The sequence below is a fragment of the Pangasianodon hypophthalmus genome, chromosome 19, assembly GCF_027358585.1.
Source record: "Pangasianodon hypophthalmus isolate fPanHyp1 chromosome 19, fPanHyp1.pri, whole genome shotgun sequence".
Classification (NCBI taxonomy): Eukaryota; Metazoa; Chordata; class Actinopteri; order Siluriformes; family Pangasiidae; genus Pangasianodon; species Pangasianodon hypophthalmus.
The window spans coordinates 19698949-19721182 of NC_069728.1; the positions used below are offsets into that span (position 1 = coordinate 19698949).

The 22234-nt window shown below is 44.3% G+C and overlaps 2 protein-coding genes across 2 annotated transcripts; one reads left to right on the forward strand and one right to left on the reverse strand.

Moving 5' to 3' along the window:
• The first annotated feature begins 3918 nt into the window (after window positions 1–3918).
• Window positions 3919–20184, forward strand: LOC113547657 (E3 ubiquitin/ISG15 ligase TRIM25). Its single transcript, XM_026948102.3, has 9 exons — window positions 3919–4591; window positions 7511–7606; window positions 9358–9591; window positions 10393–10504; window positions 15679–15726; window positions 15818–15922; window positions 16013–16111; window positions 18379–18498; window positions 18612–20184. The coding sequence occupies exons 1-9, from the start codon at window positions 4031–4033 to the stop codon at window positions 18695–18697; spliced, it is 1461 nt and encodes a 486-aa protein (XP_026803903.3). The 5' UTR covers window positions 3919–4030; the 3' UTR covers window positions 18698–20184.
• Window positions 20185–20798: 614 nt separating this feature from the next.
• On the reverse strand, window positions 20799–22031 carry LOC113547697 (uncharacterized). Its single transcript, XM_053242305.1, has 4 exons — window positions 21975–22031; window positions 21534–21878; window positions 21320–21403; window positions 20799–21096 (listed from the first exon to the last, which is right to left on the reverse strand). Exons 1-4 carry the CDS (start codon window positions 22024–22026, stop codon window positions 20975–20977), a joined length of 603 nt encoding a protein of 200 aa, XP_053098280.1. The 5' UTR covers window positions 22027–22031; the 3' UTR covers window positions 20799–20974.
• Window positions 22032–22234: the final 203 nt, after the last annotated feature.

Below are 22234 nucleotides of genomic sequence, written 5' to 3' on the forward strand. Positions count from 1 at the left end.
CATTTAGTGCTGCCCTTCAGAAGCTACATAAGATATTTACATGTCTCCCAGAAGATAATAATAACACTCTACACCGAACATCCTGTTCAAAAGTTTACACCCCCCTGGCTCTTAATGTATCGTGTTGCCTCTTTGAGCATCAGTGAATGTTTGCACCTTTTGTAATAGTTGTGTTCGAGTCCCTCAGCTGTCCTCAGTGTGAAAGGATGGATCTCTAAATCATATAGCTGCTGCTGGAAAGGAGTCAAATACGCAGAAGATGCTGGAAAAGTAGAGAATGTGAAGTGAAGTGACTTGTGGCTAGGTATGGTGACCCATACTCAGAATTTGTGCTCTGCATTTAACCCATCCAAGTGCACGCACACACACACACACACCGTGAACACACACACAGCAGTGGGCAGCCTTTTCTGCTGCGGTGCCCGGGGAGCAGTTGGGGGTTCGGTGCCTTGCTCAAGGGTCTCACCTCAGTTGTGGTATTGAGGGTGGGAGAGAGCGCTGGTCATTCACTCCCCCCACCTACAATCCCTGAGACTCGAACCCAAAACCTTCAGGTTCACCTTCGGGTTGCAAGTCCGACTCTCTATCCATTAGGCCACGACTGCCCCAGGACCTGCAGGATTTTTCTGAAGAACAGTGTGCAGTTTAACTGCTCAGGACAAAACAAGGGCCTCATGAACAACTATCACAAAACATTAAAACAGTCGCTGATCATCCAGGAAACACACAGTATTAAGAATCAAGCGTATGGAAACTTCTGAACTGGTTCATTTGGGTAAATTCAGTTATTATTGTGTCTTGTGGACTAGATGCAAACATCTGATATGTGAAATAGTTTATTCAGGGCAGAACTAAATAAAAAACAAAAGCAATTTTTATGATCCCTCTTATGTTTTTAAAATAATGAACATTTTGCAGATTCTGCAAGGCGTATGTAAACTTATGACCCCAAGCATCAACGCTTCAATGCTTCTACAGTTGTGTATCTGTGTTGTCATGGAGATACCAAAATGCTGTCCAAAACAGGAAACAATACCCTGGGGCAGTATGCGTACAATAGACAGTGTACACACTACATAAAAAACACACTGGCTGAAACAGGAGTGTTATGAACCCAAGCCTAGCGATGGTACAGTTTTCATCATCAGAATCTAAACTTCTAAAAATCTAAAAATCACCTGTGATCATTTCACTCTGTTGACAAGAAGCCAACACAAGAGACCCTGCATCCTACTTCAAGTCCTCAGAAGGGTTAATGTGATAGTTCTTGAGATTTCAGTGTAAAGAAGACGTTACTCTGTTACTCTATAAATGTTGTTCTATTATAGATGCAGAATGAATTCTTTTGTTTTGGATAATTAAACATGTTTTATTGCAGATACAGCATTACCTTTGTTTAAGATTTTAAACCTAGTACATACAATGAAGTATTTTTCTTCTACAGATGAAATAAATGTGCAAACCATGTGTGTTTTTTTTTACCGTTGTGTGTGTTCACTGCATAGTGTCAACAGTTACACTCGTTTAAAATGTCGGAAATACTCTTAACATTAATGAGAGCCTCTGAAGTGAGATACTGTACATTTATAACAGTGTACAGCGTCACACCCATGATTTCTCACAGCCTTGCGAACACAATGAGCATTAAAGAACTCTGAAAGCTATCATCAGTGATAACCGTTAGTGTAGAGATGACTGTACACAACTGCACCATGTCCGGTTTTGGTTTGTTTTCCACAAATAGTGCTTTTTTTTTTTTCAAACAGACATGGGGAAGTGACACATTTGCATATAGACATAATGAAGTCATGGTTGCATGCGTACATTTAGATTAAAACAAGCGTGTTACAGCTGTGCTGGCTCTCATTGTATGATAGTATAGTTATAAAAGAAATACGATAAGAAAGTTCTACACATTAATACACATTAAACAGCATCAGTATTTATGATGTAAATGTGTCAGATTTGGCCACGTCGCTCATTTTCATCTGCTGTCTCTGAGCACGTTGATTTTTAAGGAAAAAATAGGACACATGATAAATCCACAAGCTTTTACCAACACCCAGCACTGCACATCCTGCACTTTATAATGCTGCTATGAGGCACATTTCCTGTCATGAAGCTCTTTTTTTACTTGCGGGAAGCTTACATGATCTACTGCTACACTTTTCTCCACGGTCAACAGTTTACAGACAATAGTTTACACTGCTTTCTTCCATTCACTGCTGGCTTTAGTATCAGAATCTACAGAAATAGAAGGACAAAAATACTTACAACCTCATTCACAGACGAAAACGGGTAATAAACTATACGTTTCCTTGTTGCTGACATGTGTTTAGTGTGTATTTTGGCCCTTAAAAGTGAATGAAGTGTACTTTCAAAGATTTTTGGCCACTGACCCCAGTTTAAGGGCCCAAAATTCTCACAATTCTGCACCAAAAAGAGTCTCGCCAACAGTGAGCGACTCTGACTCACTGGGAAATAAGACAATTCAATAAAACGAACATGAAAATATGCTGAAACGTTTATTGGAAATGGATTTAAAAACAGGATGGGGATTAATGAGGAGTGGTAACAGTAAGTCTGCTTCACAGTAAGCCGTACCACACAAACCCAGGCATGGATTAGTTTCCTCTAATGACATGACCTGTTGTTTTTTTATTCCTTACGTATCGCTTGAAGCTGGATGTGACAGTGGAAATGAGAAGCGTCCTTTTAAAAACACACCTCCTGACTCGATGAAAAGGTGTGTCATGTAATGTAAGCTCACTCATCCCGCTGACTGGTAAGTCAGTATAGGAGCATTCTTTTGGTTTTTGATCACTAATTTTACACACATGACAATTCTAATATTATAACCGTCCTAAAATAAATCTGAAAATCAAGGGTCAAGGGAAATGGTTGGATTTCATTTTATATGAAAAAAATATATAAAATAAGGAAAAGTTATGAACACTAACCCCAAACCCCAAACCTCTGATCATGCTAAACAATGTCCTCGGTTATAATTTCAATTAAACTTTATACTTTAAATAGACTACCTCCTGTATATTCTACAGTACTGTATATTGTATTTTATATGTATGTATGTATATATATTTGTATATTATATTTAAGAGTGGACTCACTTTTTAACCATCATTTTGTTGCTACTTCCACTTTTAACTGAGGAAGAATTTGACAGAATATTTTCTGCACTTTTTATTGCTGTTCTTTATGACCTGAGCTTCACTCTTCTTTCACACGGCATGATCTTGTGATTAGAAGGTTTCAGAAAATTTTGAATATTGAAGCCAAGTGCATTAAATCAGTATTGCAGTTAGAGTGTGCTGGAGTGCACATTTAAAAGAACACGTGGATTACAAAAAATAAAGTGTTTATCACTTTATCATAAGTGTTTAGACATATTTAATTATAATAGATATTATATTTAAATTCAACTCGAGGTAGACTGATGACTTTAATCAGATGTGAATTACAGATAGTTGTTGCTTTTAATGGCCAATAGAGGGTGCCAAAACATTTTCTCATCTTGCCCTTTAACCACTCTAATGCCTCTATTAGTCTTTAACAGTAAAGAAAAAGGACTGTTTTACTGTTTATCTTTGATTTGCTGATGGAAACACATGCATATTTCTTTTTCGCTTTTCTCCCCTTCTTATTTATTTATTTATTTCTCTCCTTTTGTATTTTAGTGAAAAACTCACACACTGACCAGGTCTGAATTAATGGTAAAAACATGTAAAAGGAGGATCCAGTGATAAATAAAAATATTTAAAGCTCTCTCTTATTCATGACCATGCTTTTTCCCCCACCATCTCAAACCGGAAGCTCCACCACACTTACTTTCTCTTTCTCTTTTCATCAGACAGACGCACACAGTTGTGGTGTTGTTACTTCATCTGTAATCCAGTGAGACACGAGGAAGCAGGAAGTCTTTTGCTCTTATCTACAGACTCTTCGAGTGGTAAACAGACAGACGTTCAGGAACTTCAGGAAGACTTTTCAGTGGTGTTCTGCTGAGAGTAAAATGGCAGAGTCACTGTTCCAAACTAAAGATCAGTACAACTGCTCAGTGTGTTTGGAACTGATGAAGGATCCGGCGACGATTCCCTGTGGACACTCTTACTGTATGAGCTGCATTAAAGCCTACTGGGAGCAGGACGAGTTCAGCAGACCTCGATGTCCTCAGTGCAGACATGAATTTCACACAAAACCTGCACTGAACAAAAACACCATGCTGGCTGAAATCCTTGAGAAACTGAGGAACACCACGCTTCAGGGTTCTCCTGCTCAGCCAGGAGAAGTTGTGTGTGATCTCTGCACTGATATAAAGCTCCGAGCGGTGAGATCATGCCTGGAGTGTCGAGCTTCCTACTGTGAAACGCATCTCCAGCCTCACTACGACATTCCGGCGCTTAAGAAACACAAGTTAGTCGTCGCTACCGAGATTCAGACGTGTCCGAGACACGATAAACTGCTGGAGGCTTTCTGTCGCACCGACAACATGTGCATCTGTCTGAGCTGTGTAATGGACGAGCACAAAGGCCATGACACGGTTTCCTCTGCAGCAGAAAGAGACGAGAAACAAGTGAGACACTTTTCTCTTATTAAACCTTTATTTTTATTACACGGCACTCTCAGAAATAAAGGTATTTTTCCTTGTAGCTGGGGTAGAGATGTAACTGAATATGAGTATATTACTCAGGATGAACAGATAAGGTGTTCTAAACAGATACAGATACAGATATGAATAGGAGGCACACTGTTAATTCTTTCTTTAGAAATCTTGGCACAGGGCATCTGGTTGAGATTAGACATGTGCATCAGGAATGGGATCCAGTGGGAAACATCAAAAAAGTCACGTGACCTGGGAGGTTTTCACTTTAATATGAGCGTGAGTGAGCGGTCAGAACAAACCCCATGTTCATTAAATGCGATGCATTTACAATGTTCATTCATTCATCCTTAGTAACTGCCTGATCAGGGTCACGGCAGTTTACATTAGGCTACTAGTTTGGTTATATTTTGAGAAACATAACCAACTAAATACCTTAGAAAAGATGGCAGGCAGGAACAAACCAACATAACTGTGTGAGCTGGATTAAGAAAACTGTCCTGCGCATATCTGTAGTTGAGAGCAGTTATGAAGAGGAGTGATGTAGCTGAGGTTGAGGAACTGTCAGATCCAGAATTCACACACACTGCTGACACTCCTCAGATTTCGATGTTTGTTTTCCATGGTGTTTTCCAATGTTTACAGAGGCAGATCGGTAGAGTTCAAGTCAAGTCAAGTGGCTTTTATTGTCATTTCAACCATATACAGCTGGTACAGTACACAGTGAAACGAAACTACGTTCTTCCAGGACCAAGGTGCTACATAAAACAACACAGAACTACAAGAGACTACACATTACTACATAAAGCGCACATACAAACATGTGCAAACAGCACAAGACACTACAATAACTACCAGAACAGTACAATAACTACTAAAACTGATGAGACCCACCACGGTCGTGTCATCTGGGAACTTGGTGATGTGATTCAAGCTGTGTGTTGCTACACAGTCGTGAGTCAGCAGAGTGAACAGTAGTAGAGTGAGCACACAGCCGATCCGCACTGACTGAGGTCTCCCAGTCAGGAAGTCCAGGATCCAGATGCAGAGGCAGGTGTTCAGGCCCAGCAGGTTCAGCTTTCCAATCAGGTGCTGAGGAATGATTGTGTTGAATGCTGAACTGAAGTCTATGAATAGCATTCGAACATATGTGTCTTTATTGTCCAGGTGGGTGAGGGCCAGGTGGAGGGTGGTGGTGATGGCGTCATCTGTTGAGCAGTTGGGGCGGTAAGCGAATTGCAGGGGGTCCAGTGAGGGGGGCAGCAGGGTCTTGATGTGCCTCATGACGAGCCTCTCGAAGCACTTCATGATGATGGTTGTGAGTGCAACGGGACAGAAGTCATTGAGGCAGGACACCGGAGACTTCTTTGGCACGGGGACGATGATGGTGGCCTTGAAGCACGATGAAATGACGGCGCTACTCTGCGAAGTGTTGAAGATGTCGGTGAAAACATCTGCCAGCTGGTCTGCACATCCTCCGAGCAATCTGCCAGGAATCTGGTCCAGCAGCCTTCCGCGGGTTAACTCTGTTTAGAGTCTTCCTCACATCAGCCGTGGTTAGACACAGCACCTGGTCATTGGGAGGAGGGGTGGTCTTCCTCGCCGTCACGCCATTCTGTGCCTCAAACCGAACATAGAAGTTATTCAGCACATCTGGAAAGGAGTCACTGTCACAGGCAGGTGATGTTTTCCTGTAGGTGGTGATGGCCTGGATGCCCTGCCACATGTGCTGCGTGTCACATTATTTATTTATATGAAAAATTTATATTTATTTAGATAAAAAAGAAAGAAAGAAAGAAAGAAAGAAAAACACTCTTACAGTTTTGGCCACACCCGCTTCAGATTTAAATCCAGATACAGATACAGATAATATCATTGTGATACACCGCTATGTTACTGTGGTACTATTGAGAGCACATCTTTTGTACCTTTAGTGTAAATCTTTTACGTGGAAACATGAATGTAAAGTACATAATTGGACTTTAAGAACCACTTGAACCTTTAAAGTGCTTTCACATACTGTATGCAGCATTTAGTCCATTTGAATTGAACTCTGGTGCATTTTGTTCTCTGATGCGATTCTTTATGGAGGTGAGGACACAGCAATCACGTAGGTGTGGATCAAACCGGTCTGAGGGCGTCTGAGCTCGGTCCGGTTCCAGTTTCTAGCATGGTTCAACTGAAACGAGAACGTGACTCTGAATCGACTCGAACGCTGGAAATGAATCAAGATGTGTTTTTTGAGTTGCAGATTTTTTTTTGTAGATGTGAGCTGGGCCAAAGCACAGAGCTGTAGTGCTGCAGAAATGCCACATGATCTGGAGATTTGGAGAAAGAAAAAGAGAAAATAAATACTGACACATAAAACATTTAATCATTTAATCACATCTAATCGTTTATTAAGTACTGACTCCGTGTTCTCTGTGCTCGGGTGAATTTTGTGATTTCTAATCGCACTTTATAAAGTTTTTTTTTTTAAACCATTTTCTGTCACTTTAATTCTGACCAATAACTGAAGGAGTTTTAAGGGTGTGTTTTTAGCCCAACACGCCCCTCATTTTTATTTTGATTTCATTTATTTAATTATGTGAGATGTGAAACCAAACCAAACAGCAAATAAACAAAAGCATCAATATTGCTCTGATTCAGGCTCAGCAACTGGACTACTAGGTGTGAACGCTCTATAAGATAATTAAAGGTACCATGTACGCCTTCTCAGGTAAAAGAAAGCATACATATTAAAGGTATACACTAAAGGTTCATGTCCCCTTGATGGTACCATACCAGCAACAAGGAAAAGTACAGTTTTCTAACTTTATTTCTGAGAGTGTGTGTTGTTAAATTGTTAAATGTTTCATAATTAATTTGTATCCTTGACCGGGTTCTTTACAGGTCACACTACAGGCTAATAAACTCAAATTTGTGGAGAAACGCATAGAAAAAGAGAAACAGCTCCAAGAGCTGAGGGAAGCCACCGAGGCTCATGCAGTAAGTAACGAAACACTAAAAATGCAGTGGAAGGATGTTTGTGGGATATTTAAAGACACCAAACATGCTAGAAAAATGTAAACAGATACAGTATATGTCATTTTTATTTGTTAAACATTTATACAACTTTATTTATGAACAATATCCATGCTGACTCTTCCATTTTGATATAAAATGTGCTTCTGTTAGTTTAATGCATGTGTTATGAATAACCGAGGCCATGCCCTCGAGACATTGCTCTACATGTACACGCTGCATGCCACATCTGCTCAAGCAGGTTAATTCAGTTCCTCAGCTATTTCTGTGAACTTGATTACAACACACAGGAACGCAGCTATATCCTGCCTCAACAACAAGTCAATCAGACTGGCCACTGAGAAAACCACACTTTGGTTTATTTCTACTCTTGTCTAAATAAAAAGTCTCTCACACATTTACTTATTATTACTATAAACACACTCCACTGCCCAAATGACCAAGCAGTAATGCAATTATTTTCACCTGAAGTGTTTTCAGCTCTATAGAAACCCACTAAACAGCTTAATGTGTTAAAACAGCAACCTAGAATCACCAAATTTTATTAAAAAACTGAGTTTTATGCTAAACTTTGCCCCACTATATACTATTATAATAAACAATAAATAATAAACCACTCTGTGTCGTGCAGTTACAGTAAAATGCTGAGTGAGGTGGAGTTAACAGCACGTCCCCAAGCGTTTTATTCCCCTTATACCACAGCAATTTGCCAACAGTTACAACTTTTTTTTTAATTAAAAAGACATTATAATTTTTATCTGTTTAAAGTTACATTTAATGTTGTGGAACGTTGGTTCCAGTTAATTCGGGTTCTTACTGTAATTTTAGTAGCTATAAACAGTCGTTCCCTCAGCAGCCTCTATTTTTTCTATTTTCTTTCTCTTGAATTCAATAAGACAAAAAAATAACGTCAAGCAGACAACGCAAAGACTGTGTGTATCCCCGCCGGTAATATAACGCGGGCAGGGAGGAACACACAGCCTAAAACGCTGTCCGCTCTCGCCCCGTTTCAGTTTCGTTTTGTCCTTGGCCTTAGGCATGCCGCAGACAACATAGAAAGACAAACAATAGACAGACAATATCACACAGAGCGCTTGCTGAACGACAGAAAGCTAGCGCGGCGTTTGCCGCTCGGGCTTTTATGCTTTCCCGCCCGTGACGTCTCGCCCATCCATTGGACTGATTACACATGTTATTCAGAGCGCGGTCACGCTGAAGGCGTTCCCATAGCGTTTCGACGCAGCTCGAGTTCCTGAAGGGGAACTTAAAGTTACAGCTTTACCTCTGACTGTTACAAAGCGCTGACACTGGAGACTCCTTCCATAAATGTTAATTAAACATCTCCTTACCAGAAGAACAACATATCAGTGATTACACACATTTTTTAATCCGTTTATGTGGAGCGTCCACTGTACACATCCCTGTGAATGAGCTGTTACTATAGAAACGATAACATACTTAATAGCACTGTGGTGTATTGTATCATAACAATGACCCGGAAAAACCTCATTTCTCCCACACTTTACTAATCAGTACTAACGTCTGCTATTAAAATAACGGCTCTGTAATTTAAAAACAAAGCACAGAATTTTAAGTTAACTCAAGAAGTTATTTACTGAAACAACCCTCTGAAGGCCCCATTAGTGCTTCTGTGTATTAATTCTAAATACATCATATCTAAAATAAAAATGGTGTATGTGTTTTTTTTAAAACAGCAGTCCACACAGCAGACAGTGGAAGACACAGAGCTAGCCTTTAGCTCGCTAATCACTTCCCTTGAGAAAAGCTTCTCTGAGGTGATAGAGAAGATCAGAGCTCAGGAGGAGAGCTACATGGATCGATCTGCAGATCTTCAGGAACAGCTGGAGCTTGAAATCGCCATGCTGATGGGACACGAAGACATCACAGACAAGCTTTTACAGACGGAGGATAATGTCTACTTCCTTCAGGTCTGTTTCTATCAAGAAGTGTGTAAGAATGTACTGTTAACGCCAAGAGTGATTATTACGAACTTAAAGAGAGCTGTAAATGTAGCAGATGAGCGCATTGAATTAACCAAAACATTAGCATTATTTTATTAATTCCATAACTCAAATAGCAGGGCTGTGCACAGGTAAATGTCAGAGCTCTATATAAACAAATAAAATGCAAAATAATAGTCTGTGCTGGATCAAGTGCTATTCTGTGTGCTGCTGAATAATGAGTATGGAAGCCATTTTGTTAAATTAACCCAGTGATTAATGTGATCATTACAACTAGGACTGTTCATGCAGTGCTATATATTGGAGATACACTAGACTCCTGTTAGATTTATTTCAACACTCACCATCTTCTCATTCATCGATCACCACATTAGACTTTTTATTTTTCATCTTTAAGTTGGCTCTTTCTTTTATGTTACATCCTGTTACATTTGACAGCAGAAAGAAGTGTGATCCACATCTTCAGTCCACATTTTCTATCTCTGAATTGTTTTGGAGGGGTTTAAAGGCAGTTGTCTAGACGCTATTGAAAAACCCTCTCATGGACGCTCCTACTCAAGAAATCAGGCAATCTCTGAGGTGTAAACTGCACACAGATGATTTTCATAATCTGAATGTGGGGCTCAGAAAATCCACTCAGCTGTGTAACCTGACTCTGAATATGTGGGACTTTCCCCACATAGATATTGATGTAATTTTTGGACTTAAGTTGCCAACTCTTAATATGACTCTTAGTAAAAAAAAAAATGTTTTTTTGTCCTCTGGCAGAACTTTGAGAGCATGTCCAGTCCCTCTGGAGCTGAAGAGCTGCCCTATCAGACTTTAGAGCCAGTCGTCTCTTTTAGTGACATGAGCAACAAGGTTTCTGAGTTTAAAACAAAACGTCTCCAGGTTACGTATGTAACCATGGTTCCCCGAGGGAACGAGACGCTGCGTCACGAAACGCTATGGGAACGCCCCCGCGTGACCGCGCTCTGAATCACGTGTCTAATCCATCCAATGGATGGGCGAGACGTCACGGGCGGGGTGACGTAGCGACCCGGAAGCATAAAAGCCCGAGCGGCGAGCCCCGCGTTAGCTTACTGGAAAATGAAGCAAGCGCCGCAGGGACGCCGGAAGTGTGGCACCGAGACGCAGCGTCTCGTTCCCTCGGGGAACCATGGTTACATACGTAACCTGGAGACGTTCCCCTTCAGGAACTCGAGCTGCGTCACGAAACGCTATGGGAACGAGTATACCCACGCCGCCAGACTTACAAGTCCCTGCCTCCAGGAGGAGGCAAGCCTAAGGCACAAGGACAGAGGAGCTGGGAGTGGCCCGGGTATCTAGGTCATAAAACCTAGCAAAGGTCAGGGGCGTGGACCATCCCGCCGCGTTGCAGATGTCCTGTAAGGACACACCCGCCAGAAAGGCCTTAGAGGCCGCCACCGCTCGGGTAGAGTGAGCCTTGACCCCCAGGGGACTGGGGAGACCAGAGGACTCGAAAGCCAGAGAAATGGATTCTACAATCCACCGGCTGAGGGTCTGCTTAGAAGCAGGAAAACCCCTCTTAGGGGGACCAAAGCAAACAAGCAACTGGTCCGCCTTTCTCCACAGGGCAGTTCTGTGGACGTACGCGTCCAGTGCTCGCACTGGACACGTACAATTGAGCTTCCGATGGTCGGGCTCCCTAAAGGGAGGAGGACAGAAAGCCTGCAGCATGACCGGCCGTGGTGCCGAGGAGGGGACTTTCGGTACGTACCCCGCTCGGGGGTACAAGAATGCTTTGGCCAAACCAGGCGCAAAGTCTAAATAGGAAGGGGCCACCGAGAGGGCCTGAAGAGCTGGAGGTCTGATCCTCAGCGCACCGCGGAGGAAACGTGTCACCCAGGGGTGCCTGCCCACTGACTGGCCATCGAGAGGGGCGTGGCAGGCCGCAATAGCCGCCACGTACACCTTCAGGGTGGAGTGGGTCAGTCCCGCGGAGAGGCGGGCCTGCAAGAACTCCAGCACTGTACCAACTGGGCAGTGAACAGGGTCAAGCCGGCGGTCTCCGCACCAGGAAGTGAAAAGTTTCCACTTCAGGGCGTACAGTTTCCTCGTAGAGGGAGCTCTGGACTGGAGGATGGTCTCCACAACCTCGGTTGAGAGACCGGAAGCGCGGAGTTGTGCCCCCTCAGAGGCCACACCCACAGCTTCCACAGCTCCGGGCGGGGGTGAAGATGGCCCCCCGCCTGTGAGAGGAGATCCCTCCTGATCGGAATCTCCCATGGGGAGCCGTCTAGGAGGGAAATCAGGTCCGAGAACCATACTCGGCCCGGCCAGAACGGGGCTACTAACAGTAGACGAATTCCGTCCCGGCGCACTCTCTCCAGAACTCCCGGGAGCAGAGCGACCGGAGGAAAGGCGTACAGACGCAGCCTCGGCCACGGCTGTACCATGGCATCCAGTCCAAGAGGAGCTGGATGAATCAGAGAGAACCAAAGGGGACAGTGCGACGTCTCCTGCGTCGCAAACAGATCCACCTGGGCTCTGCCGAACATACGCCATATGAGCTCCACCACCTCGGGGTGGAGTCTCCATTCCCCGGGCACCGGCCCCTGCCTCGACAGGGCGTCCGCTCCCACGTTGAGATGACCAGGGATGTAGGCCGCTCTCAATGAGAGGAGGTTCCCTTGGGACCACACAAGGATCTGGAGCGCCAGCCTGTAAAGGGGGCGCGAACGCAGACCTCCCTGGCGGTTGATGTAAGAGACCACCGTCGTGTTGTCGGTGCGCACCAACACGTGGCGGCCTCTTAGGTCTGGGAGAAAGTGTTTCAGAGCTAGAAACACGGCCAGCATCTCCAGGCGGTTGATGTGCCAAGTGAGATGGCGGCCGCTCCACAGACCACGGGCAGGACGGCCACTCATGACCGCTCCCCATCCGGTGAGGGACGCATCCGTCGCTAGCACTACGCGGCGACCAGGAGTTCCCAGGACCGGGCCCTGAGACAAGAACCCAGGTTCTCTCCACACAGCTAAGGCACGGCGGCATCGTCGCGTGACCTTGATCATGCGGAGCGGGTTTCCTCTGTTTCGGAAAAACCCCCTGGTCTTGAGCCACCACTGTAGGGGTCTCATGTGCAGCAGGCCAAACGGTATCACGTTGGACGCAGCTGCCAATAGGCCCAGCAGTCTCTGAAACTGCTTTACAGTGAGTGACCGGCCTACTTTCACTCTCGCGACCGCTGTGAGGACCGACTCGATCCGAGCAGGAGACAAACGTGCCTGCATCGTGGTCGAATCCCACACGACGCCTAGATAAGCGGTTCTCTGAGCTGGAGAAAGCACGCTTTTCTCGGCGTTTAGTCTTAACCCCAGTTCCTTCATATGGGCGAGAACGGCATCTCGATGCCGAGCCGCCATCTGCTCTGAATGAGCTAAAATCAACCAGTCGTCGATATAGTTCAGTATGCGGATGCCCTGTAGTCGCATAGGAGCCAGGGCAGCATCCACGCACTTCGTGAAGGTGCGGGGTGAGAGTGCTAGGCCGAAGGGAAGAACCCGATACTGGTAAGCTTCGCCCCCGAAAGCGAACCTCAGGAACTTCCTGTGCGGGGGAAGGATGGAGATGTGGAAATACGCATCTTTTAGGTCGATCGTGACGAACCAGTCCTCGGACCTGATCTGAGACACGACCTGAGTGACCGTAAGCATCCTGAACTTCAGTCGAGCGACTGAGAGGTTCAATTGCCGCAAGTCCAAAATGGGACGCAGCCCTCCCCCCTTCTTGGGAACAATGAAGTACCGGCTGTAGAACCCTGACTCCCTGTCGTGAGGAGGGACCACCTCGATGGCCTCCTTCCTCAGGAGAGTACGTACTTCCTGCTCCAATACCAGAGCCTGCTCGGGACCCACCACAGTGGGAAGAACCCCAGAAAAATGAGGTGGAGGCGAGCCGAACTGAATTCGGTAGCCTCTTTCTACAGTACGCAGGACCCAATGAGACACATTCGGCAGAAGTTTCCACGCTGCCAGAAAGCTCACTAAGGGAATCAGTCTCTCGAGACTGACCTCTGGTGTAATAGAAGCGGTTAGCTGGGTGCCCTGAGGCGGCGAACCGACATGGGGGAAATGAGCTAACCGCTGCGAAGGCCTCAGGAGAGGCCGCGAGCCTCCCAGACTCGCTACGTTGCCGGGCGAGAACTGGGAGAGGCGCTCGCTGGAGACCGCTGCGCCCTGAAGCACCATAGGTGGCAGGGTTGGCAGATCGACCTCCTGAGGGCACTGGGGGGACCCGGGCACCGTAAGATGAGGTGTACGCCGCGTCGCCCCAGAGGGGCCCGCCCTCGGAAGCCCTGGGCCAAAACCATCAGGGCTTCTTAGCCGCGGCCCTTCTGGACATGAGGACGGTCCTCAGATCCGCCTTAGTGCCCGAAGGGCCGGGCCCAGAGCGTCGTCGCGACTCCTGCTCCCGCCTCGGGGGAGCACGGGAGGCGACGCTCTGCTTTTGGGCCTCCCTGTAGGAGGGGGCCGTACACGGAGGGGGCTGCCCCCGCCCAGCAGCCCCACGAGCTAGAGAGCGACGGGGGAGGAACCGCTGGAACGCCGCCGCCTGAGCACGGGCCTGCTGGTATCTCTCGACGACGGAGTCTACCGCGTCGCCAAACAGGCCCGAGGGAGTAAGCGGGGCGTCCATGAGCACGACCCTGTCCTTCTCTTTCATATCGGACAGGGTCAGCCAGAGATGCCTCTCCGCTGCCACCAGGACTGCCATAGACCGACCGATAGCACGGGCGGTCTCCTTGGTGGCGCGGAGGGACAGGTCAGCGGCCCGCCTGAGCTCAGCTACCTGCTCAGACGTACTCTCCCCCTGCTCATCCAGCTCTGTAAGCAGGTCAGCCTGGTACGCCTGTAACACCGCCATGGTGTGCAGACACGCACCGGCCTGACCTGCTGCCGTGTACGCCTTGCCTACCAGCGCTGAGGTGGTCCGCAGCGGCTTGGTAGGCAACGCCGGAGCCTTCAGGGACGATGCAGCAGCAGGGGACAGATAGCTGGCTAGCGTCTGTTCAACCCTGGGCATCGCCCTGTAGCCGGAGTAGTCCAGCCCCGCCACATTAGCGTAATGGGAAGACGTGGGACTGAACAACCGGGCCGAAAATGGCCTATTCCAGGACCTCGACACCTCAGTGTGGAGGTCCGGAAAAAAGGGCAGGCTCCGGGGCGGAGGTGGCGGCCTACTGCGCAAAAAACGCTCCTCCAGTCTAGAGCCCTGAGGCTCAGGCCGTGACTCAGCGGGCCAGTCAATGCTAAGCTTAGCGACTGCCCGTGCAACCACCTCGAGCAGCTCCCCGTATTGAGGAGACTGCGGCTCAGGGTCGACGCTCTCCACATCGACCTCCTCGGAGGACGATAGGTGGAGCGCCGAGTCCGCTCCCCGGGGGGAAGAAACCGCAGAGCGTGCTTCCGAGCCCAGGGAGGGGACAGAGGACCTGGAGGGTGAGGAAGGAGAAAGGGACGGGCCCGTCTCCATTCCCTCCGCCAGGTCCATCTGCGAGCCCCACGAGCGCAACCGCCGCTCTGCCTCGGCAGAAGCGGGGCCGGCACCGCGAGGCACGCTAGTGAGGGCTCCCTCCTCAAAGAGAGCCCAGCGGGAGCGGAGAGTGCGCAGCGGTAAACGCTCGCAATGTGCGCAGCCGGCTCCCTCGAGAGCCGACTGAACATGCTCCGCTCCCAAACAGGCAACGCACAGACTGTGTGTATCCCCGCCCGTAATAAATCGCGGACAGGGAGGAACACACGGCCTGAAGCGCTGCCCGCTCTCGCCCTTAGTCTTAACCTTGGCTTTAGGCATGCCAACGATAAAACACCAAAAGACAAAAATAGACAGACAATAAACACAGAGCGCTTGCTGAAAACAGGAAGCTAACGCGGGGCTCGCCGCTCGGGCTTTTATGCTTCCGGGTCGCTACGTCACCCCGCCCGTGACGTCTCGCCCATCCATTGGACGGATTAGACACGTGATTCAGAGCGCGGTCACGCGGGGGCGTTCCCATAGCGTTTCGTGACGCAGCTCGAGTTCCTGAAGGGGAACTGGAGATTTTCTGCAAGCAGGAGCTGGACAACATATTTGCAAAATGTAAGTACATTTTCAGAAGAAGATGATTGCTAATCTTCTGGAAAGTTCTTCATTCTTTGAGAACTGATTCCTCATCCTTTTTCTCTGCTAGTCCTTATCAAGGTCGGTGACAGAGTTCGAGTGAAATCTTCTGTGACCACACCTAAATTTAACTGGGGCTGCACTGTCACACACAAGAGTGTAGGCGTAGTCAAATGTAAGTGTCCTTTCTACTGGTTTTAATCCAAGTTTAAACACAAATGAATTCAGAGTTTGATTATAATTTGAAATCTGCTCCATTTCACAGCTGTGAATGATGAAACTGTGATCGTCAACTTCCCGGAACATCAAAACTGGAAAGGACTCCTGTCTGAGATGGAGCGTGTAACTGCTGCTGATGATTCGGGTATGTAAACACGTGTAAAAGTGTGTGTGTGTGTGTGTGTGTGTGTGTAGACACATAAATATTTTGTGTCATGGCTCAGTAAAGTAACCGAGATCTTACGTTTGGTTATTGTTTCCACAGCTGACTGAGTCATAGTGTAATTAAGTACTGTACTGAATTAGACGCCCAAACAGGGGCTTGTGGGCGGAGCTTGCAACAGTGCAGACCACTGATTGGTCAAAAACAATCGTCTTGATAACAGCTTTTCTACCAGACAGTAATCTTCAGTAGTGTAGTGACTCATTCTCGTTAATAATCTCCTTTTTCTAATACATATATGTGGGAAAATCACAATTTTATCATTTAAACTAATGCTGCAGATTCATTTTTATTTCTTTACCCACAGACGTGTTTTTCAGCTTCTCATATTTGGGCTCAATTTAACTTTTTTTTTTTTTTTTTTTTTTTTACTGATAAACCATGTAAAATCCACCATCAATCACTAATGGCTTTCTGTTCACAGTATATGCTCACTACATAATGGTGTGGATTATATATAGTGCATGTTATAGATGATAGAACAACGTTTAGGATTCAGCCACATGGTCGTCTTCATTGTATTTTTACAACATATGACAACATTTGTCAGTTTTTTCTCTTAGATTAAAGTATTGGCACCTTAGATTTCTCTTGTGTCATTGCCCCATGCTCAGCAGGTTACTCTGTGAGAAAGACAAGCAATGCAAACGTACATTTTTTACATAAAATAAAACACACATCTGCTTTTTATATTAAAAAAAGTTTACAGATTTTGAGTTCATGAATTTAAGGAGTAAGAGATTGTGAGTTTGACAGACGGCTCAGGTCAGTGGCAGCGGTGTTAGTCGGCATCTGTGGTGGTGAAGCAGGAGCTCATTTTGTGGATGAAGCTCTCTGTTTGCTGGTTAATCTACATCCCTATCCTCAACTATGGTCACAAACTGTGAGTAGTGATTGAAAGAAAAAGGTATGTGTACAAGCGGTGGAAATGAGGTTGCTCTGCAGGGTTGCCAGGCTTATTCTTCGTGATATGCTGAGGAGCTCGACAATCTGGGAGATCCTCCGAATCGAGAGAAGCCAGTTAAGGTGGTTCATGCACCATACAAGGACACTCCCTGGTCAGCTCCTGGTAGAGCTTTATCAGGCACATCCCACTGGATGGAGACCCTGGAGTGGAGATTATACCTCAGAGTTGGCTTGGGAATGGTGGGGAGATTCCCAGGAGGAGCTGGACTCTGTGGTGTGGGATAGAGACGTCTGGATTGACTTCCTTAACCTGCTGTCACCAGGACATTTGGAAGGAAAATTAATGAATGAATTGGAATTCTGGTTGGAGTTCTCATTGTTGGAGATCGCTCACTGCTGCTGATGGTGGCCCCACATCGATGGCCTGAAGATCAGTGGGATTGCTGGGGATGGTGCCACCTGGGGGATGTGGAGATGGCTTGGGGATCTCATATGGGGAGCTGTACTGTGACGGCTTGGGACTGTGATTGCTGTAGTGGCTTTGGGGCTGCAGTTGCCACGAGCAGCTTCGTACTCAGGACTCCATCAGTGGACAGTGGATAGATTCAACAAACTGGACTTCATGTGAAAACTGTGATGAATTTGCTGGCTGCACAACTGCACTATTTGTCCATGTAGTGCACAGTTATAGAGCGTTTTTTTTATTTTTTATAATCACACTATCTCTTATCACCCAGATGAGGATGGGTTCCCTTTTGAGTCTGGTTCCTCTCGAAGTTTCTTCCTCACATTGTCTCAGGGAGTTTTTTCTCACCAAGTCACCTTTGGCCTGCTCATTAGGGATAAACTCACATATTTGCAATTTATTTACAATTTATTTTGGTTTAATTGAATTTGAATGTATTTATTTCTGTAAAGCTGCTTTGTGACAATGTCCATTGTTAAAAGTGCTATACAAATAAAATCGAATTGAATGGAATTGAATAAAAAAAATGCATTTTACAAGCATTAGTCTCATTACGTTGCACCCTCCAGTGAAACTCCTCCTTCTTTTCACCTGATAAAGAGAGTCAGCTAGGGTTCAGATAGTTATGGATTTGCATTATGAACTATCTGGTGTTAACAGACATCTGTACGCTATTGTTTCAAGTCTAATGTCTCTCTTATTGTAAATAAAGTGTTTGAGAGTGGAATAACATCCACATGAAATCTGCAGCTCTGTTCTGGAAAAGTTCTTTAGCTGCTAAAATATTCCAGCATGGATTTCTTTCTTCATGTCATAGGAATTTCAGCCCAGCAGAGGAATATTAAAGTTGGAGACCAAGTGCGAGTGAAGCCGTCTGTTAACAATCCAAAACGCAGCTGGGGAAGGGTGAATCACCAAAGTGTGGGCGTGGTCAAGAGTAAGGCTTCTGACGCATTGACATATATCTGAAGCTGTACTGCATACAAACTTCATTCTTATCATTCTTATGTTCTGGTATGCGCAATATGAAATTTTTTTTCCTTGGAACAGGTCTTGCTGGGGAAGAAATGACCGTGGACTTCCCGGAACATTCCGGCTGGATAGGTGTCGTCTCCGAGATGGAAATTGTGTCTTAAATCCTTATAAGTTGTAATTATTGAGATCTTAGAATTATAATTGACAATACAACAATACAATACAAAATGAGTTAATAATAGAAATGTGTGGTGGTCTGGGAAAACCAATCGGATGTTGCTACGGCTAAATTCTAGAAAACAGCAAAATGACAAAGAATGTTGTTTTTCTGTGCATGACATACACTGAAATCTCTATGTTAATCTAAGAGAAATATATTAGACATGGAAATTAGGGATTAGAAATGATTAATTTTGGTTTGTTTTGAACATTTTACATTCCTGCTTCAAAAAATAAAATGAAATAAAAGAACATTTGTAACATTCTTTACACATAAAAACCTTCTCTGCCACAGGTATTAATAAAACCAGAGGTTCCTTCTGCTCTGCAGAGTGATTTGTTTCTTGAAAAATCGTAGGAAAAATCATTTCTGCATGGATTTCCCTGCCATGATCACATCTTCGAAAACTCCGGCTATAGAGGCTATATAACCTCACATCTTCCTGACGAATTCTGGACAGGAATTTAGGAAAATGTTTCGATTTGGGCTGTACTTCCTTGAACTTACAGAGAAAAATAATGGATTATTTTTAATTAATGGCACTTTTCAGCACTTTTTAGAAACTATGTTTTCAATCTGGAACAGTTTAGAGTGATTTTATTTGCTTTGCTGATTACGTTCAATAAAAAATTTCCTCTTTTTTGTTCCCTGTAACATTTCTAATCCTCGATGGAAATGTTGTTTTTGTTGTTTTTTACCTTGCCTGCAGAGATCATGTTGATTAAGGAGCCAGTTTAACAAATGCAGCTTTGCTTAAAGATGGTTAAAACCCGGCTAGCTAAGTGTGATTTCCTCTCGATTATGTGAAACATCATAGTGAAACACACACAAGTCTAATTCATTCAGTTTGTAATCAGAATGTTGGCGATGCACCTGCTCCGTCACATCATCACCACGACACTGAAGACCACTTACAACCTCTGCACAGATGTCAAAGGTTTCAAATGTTTAAATGCCCCAAATAAAAAGACATTAATAACAAGAAACTTCAGCAACAGAACAGACGTGAGTGAATGAATCGGGGATTATTTCACTGATGTTAGCGTGAACAGGGATGAGTGGAGTGAAGAGACGGCAACGAAGCTCATGTTTAAACATCACGAGTGACTTTTACCTCAGCTGATGAGACTGATGTGGAAGTGCTGATAATCAACGGGAGAACTCATGTCCTGGTGAAAACGTCTTTAAAATGTCTCAGTAATGTTGTCTTTCCATCAGTGAATTAGGTTAGTAGTGTAGAGGTTGGCGCAGCCTCTGTAGACTGTAGAAAGTGTCAATATTTTTTGATGTGAACAGTTTTCCAAGGCCAGCACACACACACACACACGTGAGAAGTTTTACACCAAAATATTTCTGGAAAGTATTCCTTATTTACTAAAGACTGAATAAAATGTTATAAATTTGATGAAAAATTGAAATGAAAAGGTTAATGTTGTGTTTGTGTTTCTTCTTCGACAGGATTACATGAAACCATGACACGTGATGTAAAGGTTGATTTTGGCAATAAAAGGTGGCACTCTTTCTTTCCATAGTCAACTTATTTTCCTCATATAACTGATAAACAGCACATTGTGTGATATTTTGCTCTCTGTTACTGGAAGTAAATCCTCTCCAGAGGTGGGAAGTTACAAAAGAGTGCTATGATACTTTCAGTAAGTCTGGCTTTTCTAAAATCATATATTTGTAAATTCAATTCAAAAAAATTCATTTTTTTTAAGCACCAGATTTGACAGTGAGAACATGAACTAATACCCATCGCACTGTATTTATCACAGTACTCTATATTTATCACAGGTAGCTTTTAGCATTCAGCTAGTTTCCCTTTCGACCTTGAACCTCTGTGCGCATGAGTTTGGAGGATGTGATTACGACGCGGTGTGAGTTCAGTGGTTTGAGTCGGGAGAAAAAACATGGGCAGCATGAGAACAACAGGAGCAACAGGAACTGAAGGCAGGATGTAGTCAGAGTTATAATCACGCTAGCTATAAGAGATACACACACAGCTCCAATGAGATATATATTTATATATATTTATATATATATTACATTTGTTATTGCACAAAACATTTGAACAGAATCACAGAGCAAGAATAAGAGAGCGAAAAACACTGGACTTCCTCTTTAACAGCAAAAAAATACCAAAAACGAATAAATGTCATGCACTGGAAAATACAGTTAGACTGACATCGACAAGAATTAAAACACAATTTTATCAAGTTTAAGATGCTGATTTCAAAATCATGTGGAATATTGTAAGAGTAATGACCATAATGATGAGAACTCCGATTCTTGAAATGGAGAGCCAGAACAAAATGCGCATGTTTTCAGTACAGCTCTCACCTACAGGGAGAAACACAATTACTGTTATGAGTTGCTCAATTCTGGATTCTGATTGGTCAGAAGTTTATAAGGTGATTATTTTTAACTTGTATTGTCTTTAGCTTGTGCTGTATTGTATTGGGAAATTGCTGTGGTATGAGGAATAAATCATTCTGCAATGTGTTGTTATAAGAAATGAATCACCTTCAGGGTGCTAACTAACTTTATTTCTCAAAACTCTCACCTTCTACATTGCTGCTGTTTGAACACTGGAGTGTAACAGAATCTGTCTGCTTTCTGGTTGAACCATGGTGTTTGGTCTCTTCATCTTTTCAGATAAATTAGCAAAAGCAGCCAATAAAGGGAAATAATATTAAAAGCAATGAGGGGTGTGAAATAATAAACCATGAAAACAAATTTACACGTAATTCTGGATAAAGTTGAGTAAAACTGTTTACCTTGGAATTCCAGACGTGTTCCAGATGTGAACCTTATCGTATTTCCCTCCAGCTCTCCACAGAAATATTCTCCTCCATCATCTTCTCTCAATTCATTAATGTTGAGATCAAACTTTTGGTCATTTACAGTAACATTGAAGCGGCTATCGTTAAATCCCTCATCAAATGTGTAGCCCAAAGCGTTACTGTATGGTTTTGCCAAAAGCTGAGGCAATTTTCCAAAACTCTGTCTGTACCAAACTAAATTATCTTTGTTTGTGATCACGTTGAAGTTACACTCCATAGTTACATTTTCTCCACGCTTTACCGTTTTCACGTGAAGCTCCTTGATGTCAGAAGTTTTTACTGTAAAAAAGTGTTTAATATTTAATGTTTAATGATGTCAGTAAATTAGTTAAATATGTAATATTACTATTTTAAAATTTTTAAATTGTTACTCACCAGCTGTGCAGAGACAAAGCAAAGAGTAAAGAGCGACAAAGAGTGCGATCATCGTTCCTGTTTAGACAAAGTGATAATGAGGTAACAAACTTGTGTATTCAGTAGAAAACCAGGTCCAGACTCACGCCTGATTGGATGTTTTGAAGCTGTGGACTGATTTGATTGGTCCATTAGCTGTAACATGTACTCTGATGGTCACATATTTCCAATTTTAGCCACCAAAACACACTTCCTCAGTTTGGAGCACTGAAACTTTCACT

Bases quoted from the DNA above. Each gene is read 5' to 3' on its own strand.
- LOC113547657 (XM_026948102.3), top strand. From the start codon at position 4,031: ATGGCAGAGTCACTGTTCCAAACTAAAGATCAGTACAACTGCTCAGTG. The intron at 9,592-10,392 runs GTCTGTTTCTAT...GTCCTCTGGCAG, and splicing joins ATAATGTCTACTTCCTTCAG to AACTTTGAGAGCATGTCCAG. The intron at 18,499-18,611 runs GTAAGGCTTCTG...TCCTTGGAACAG, and splicing joins AAGTGTGGGCGTGGTCAAGA to GTCTTGCTGGGGAAGAAATG.
- LOC113547697 (XM_053242305.1), bottom strand. From the start codon at position 22,026: ATGATCGCACTCTTTGTCGCTCTTTACTCTTTGCTTTGTCTCTGCACA. The intron at 21,404-21,533 runs GTAAACAGTTTT...TTATCTGAAAAG, and splicing joins AACACGTCTGGAATTCCAAG to ATGAAGAGACCAAACACCAT. The intron at 21,097-21,319 runs GTGAGAGTTTTG...TTCTCCCTGTAG, and splicing joins AAACAGCAGCAATGTAGAAG to GTGAGAGCTGTACTGAAAAC.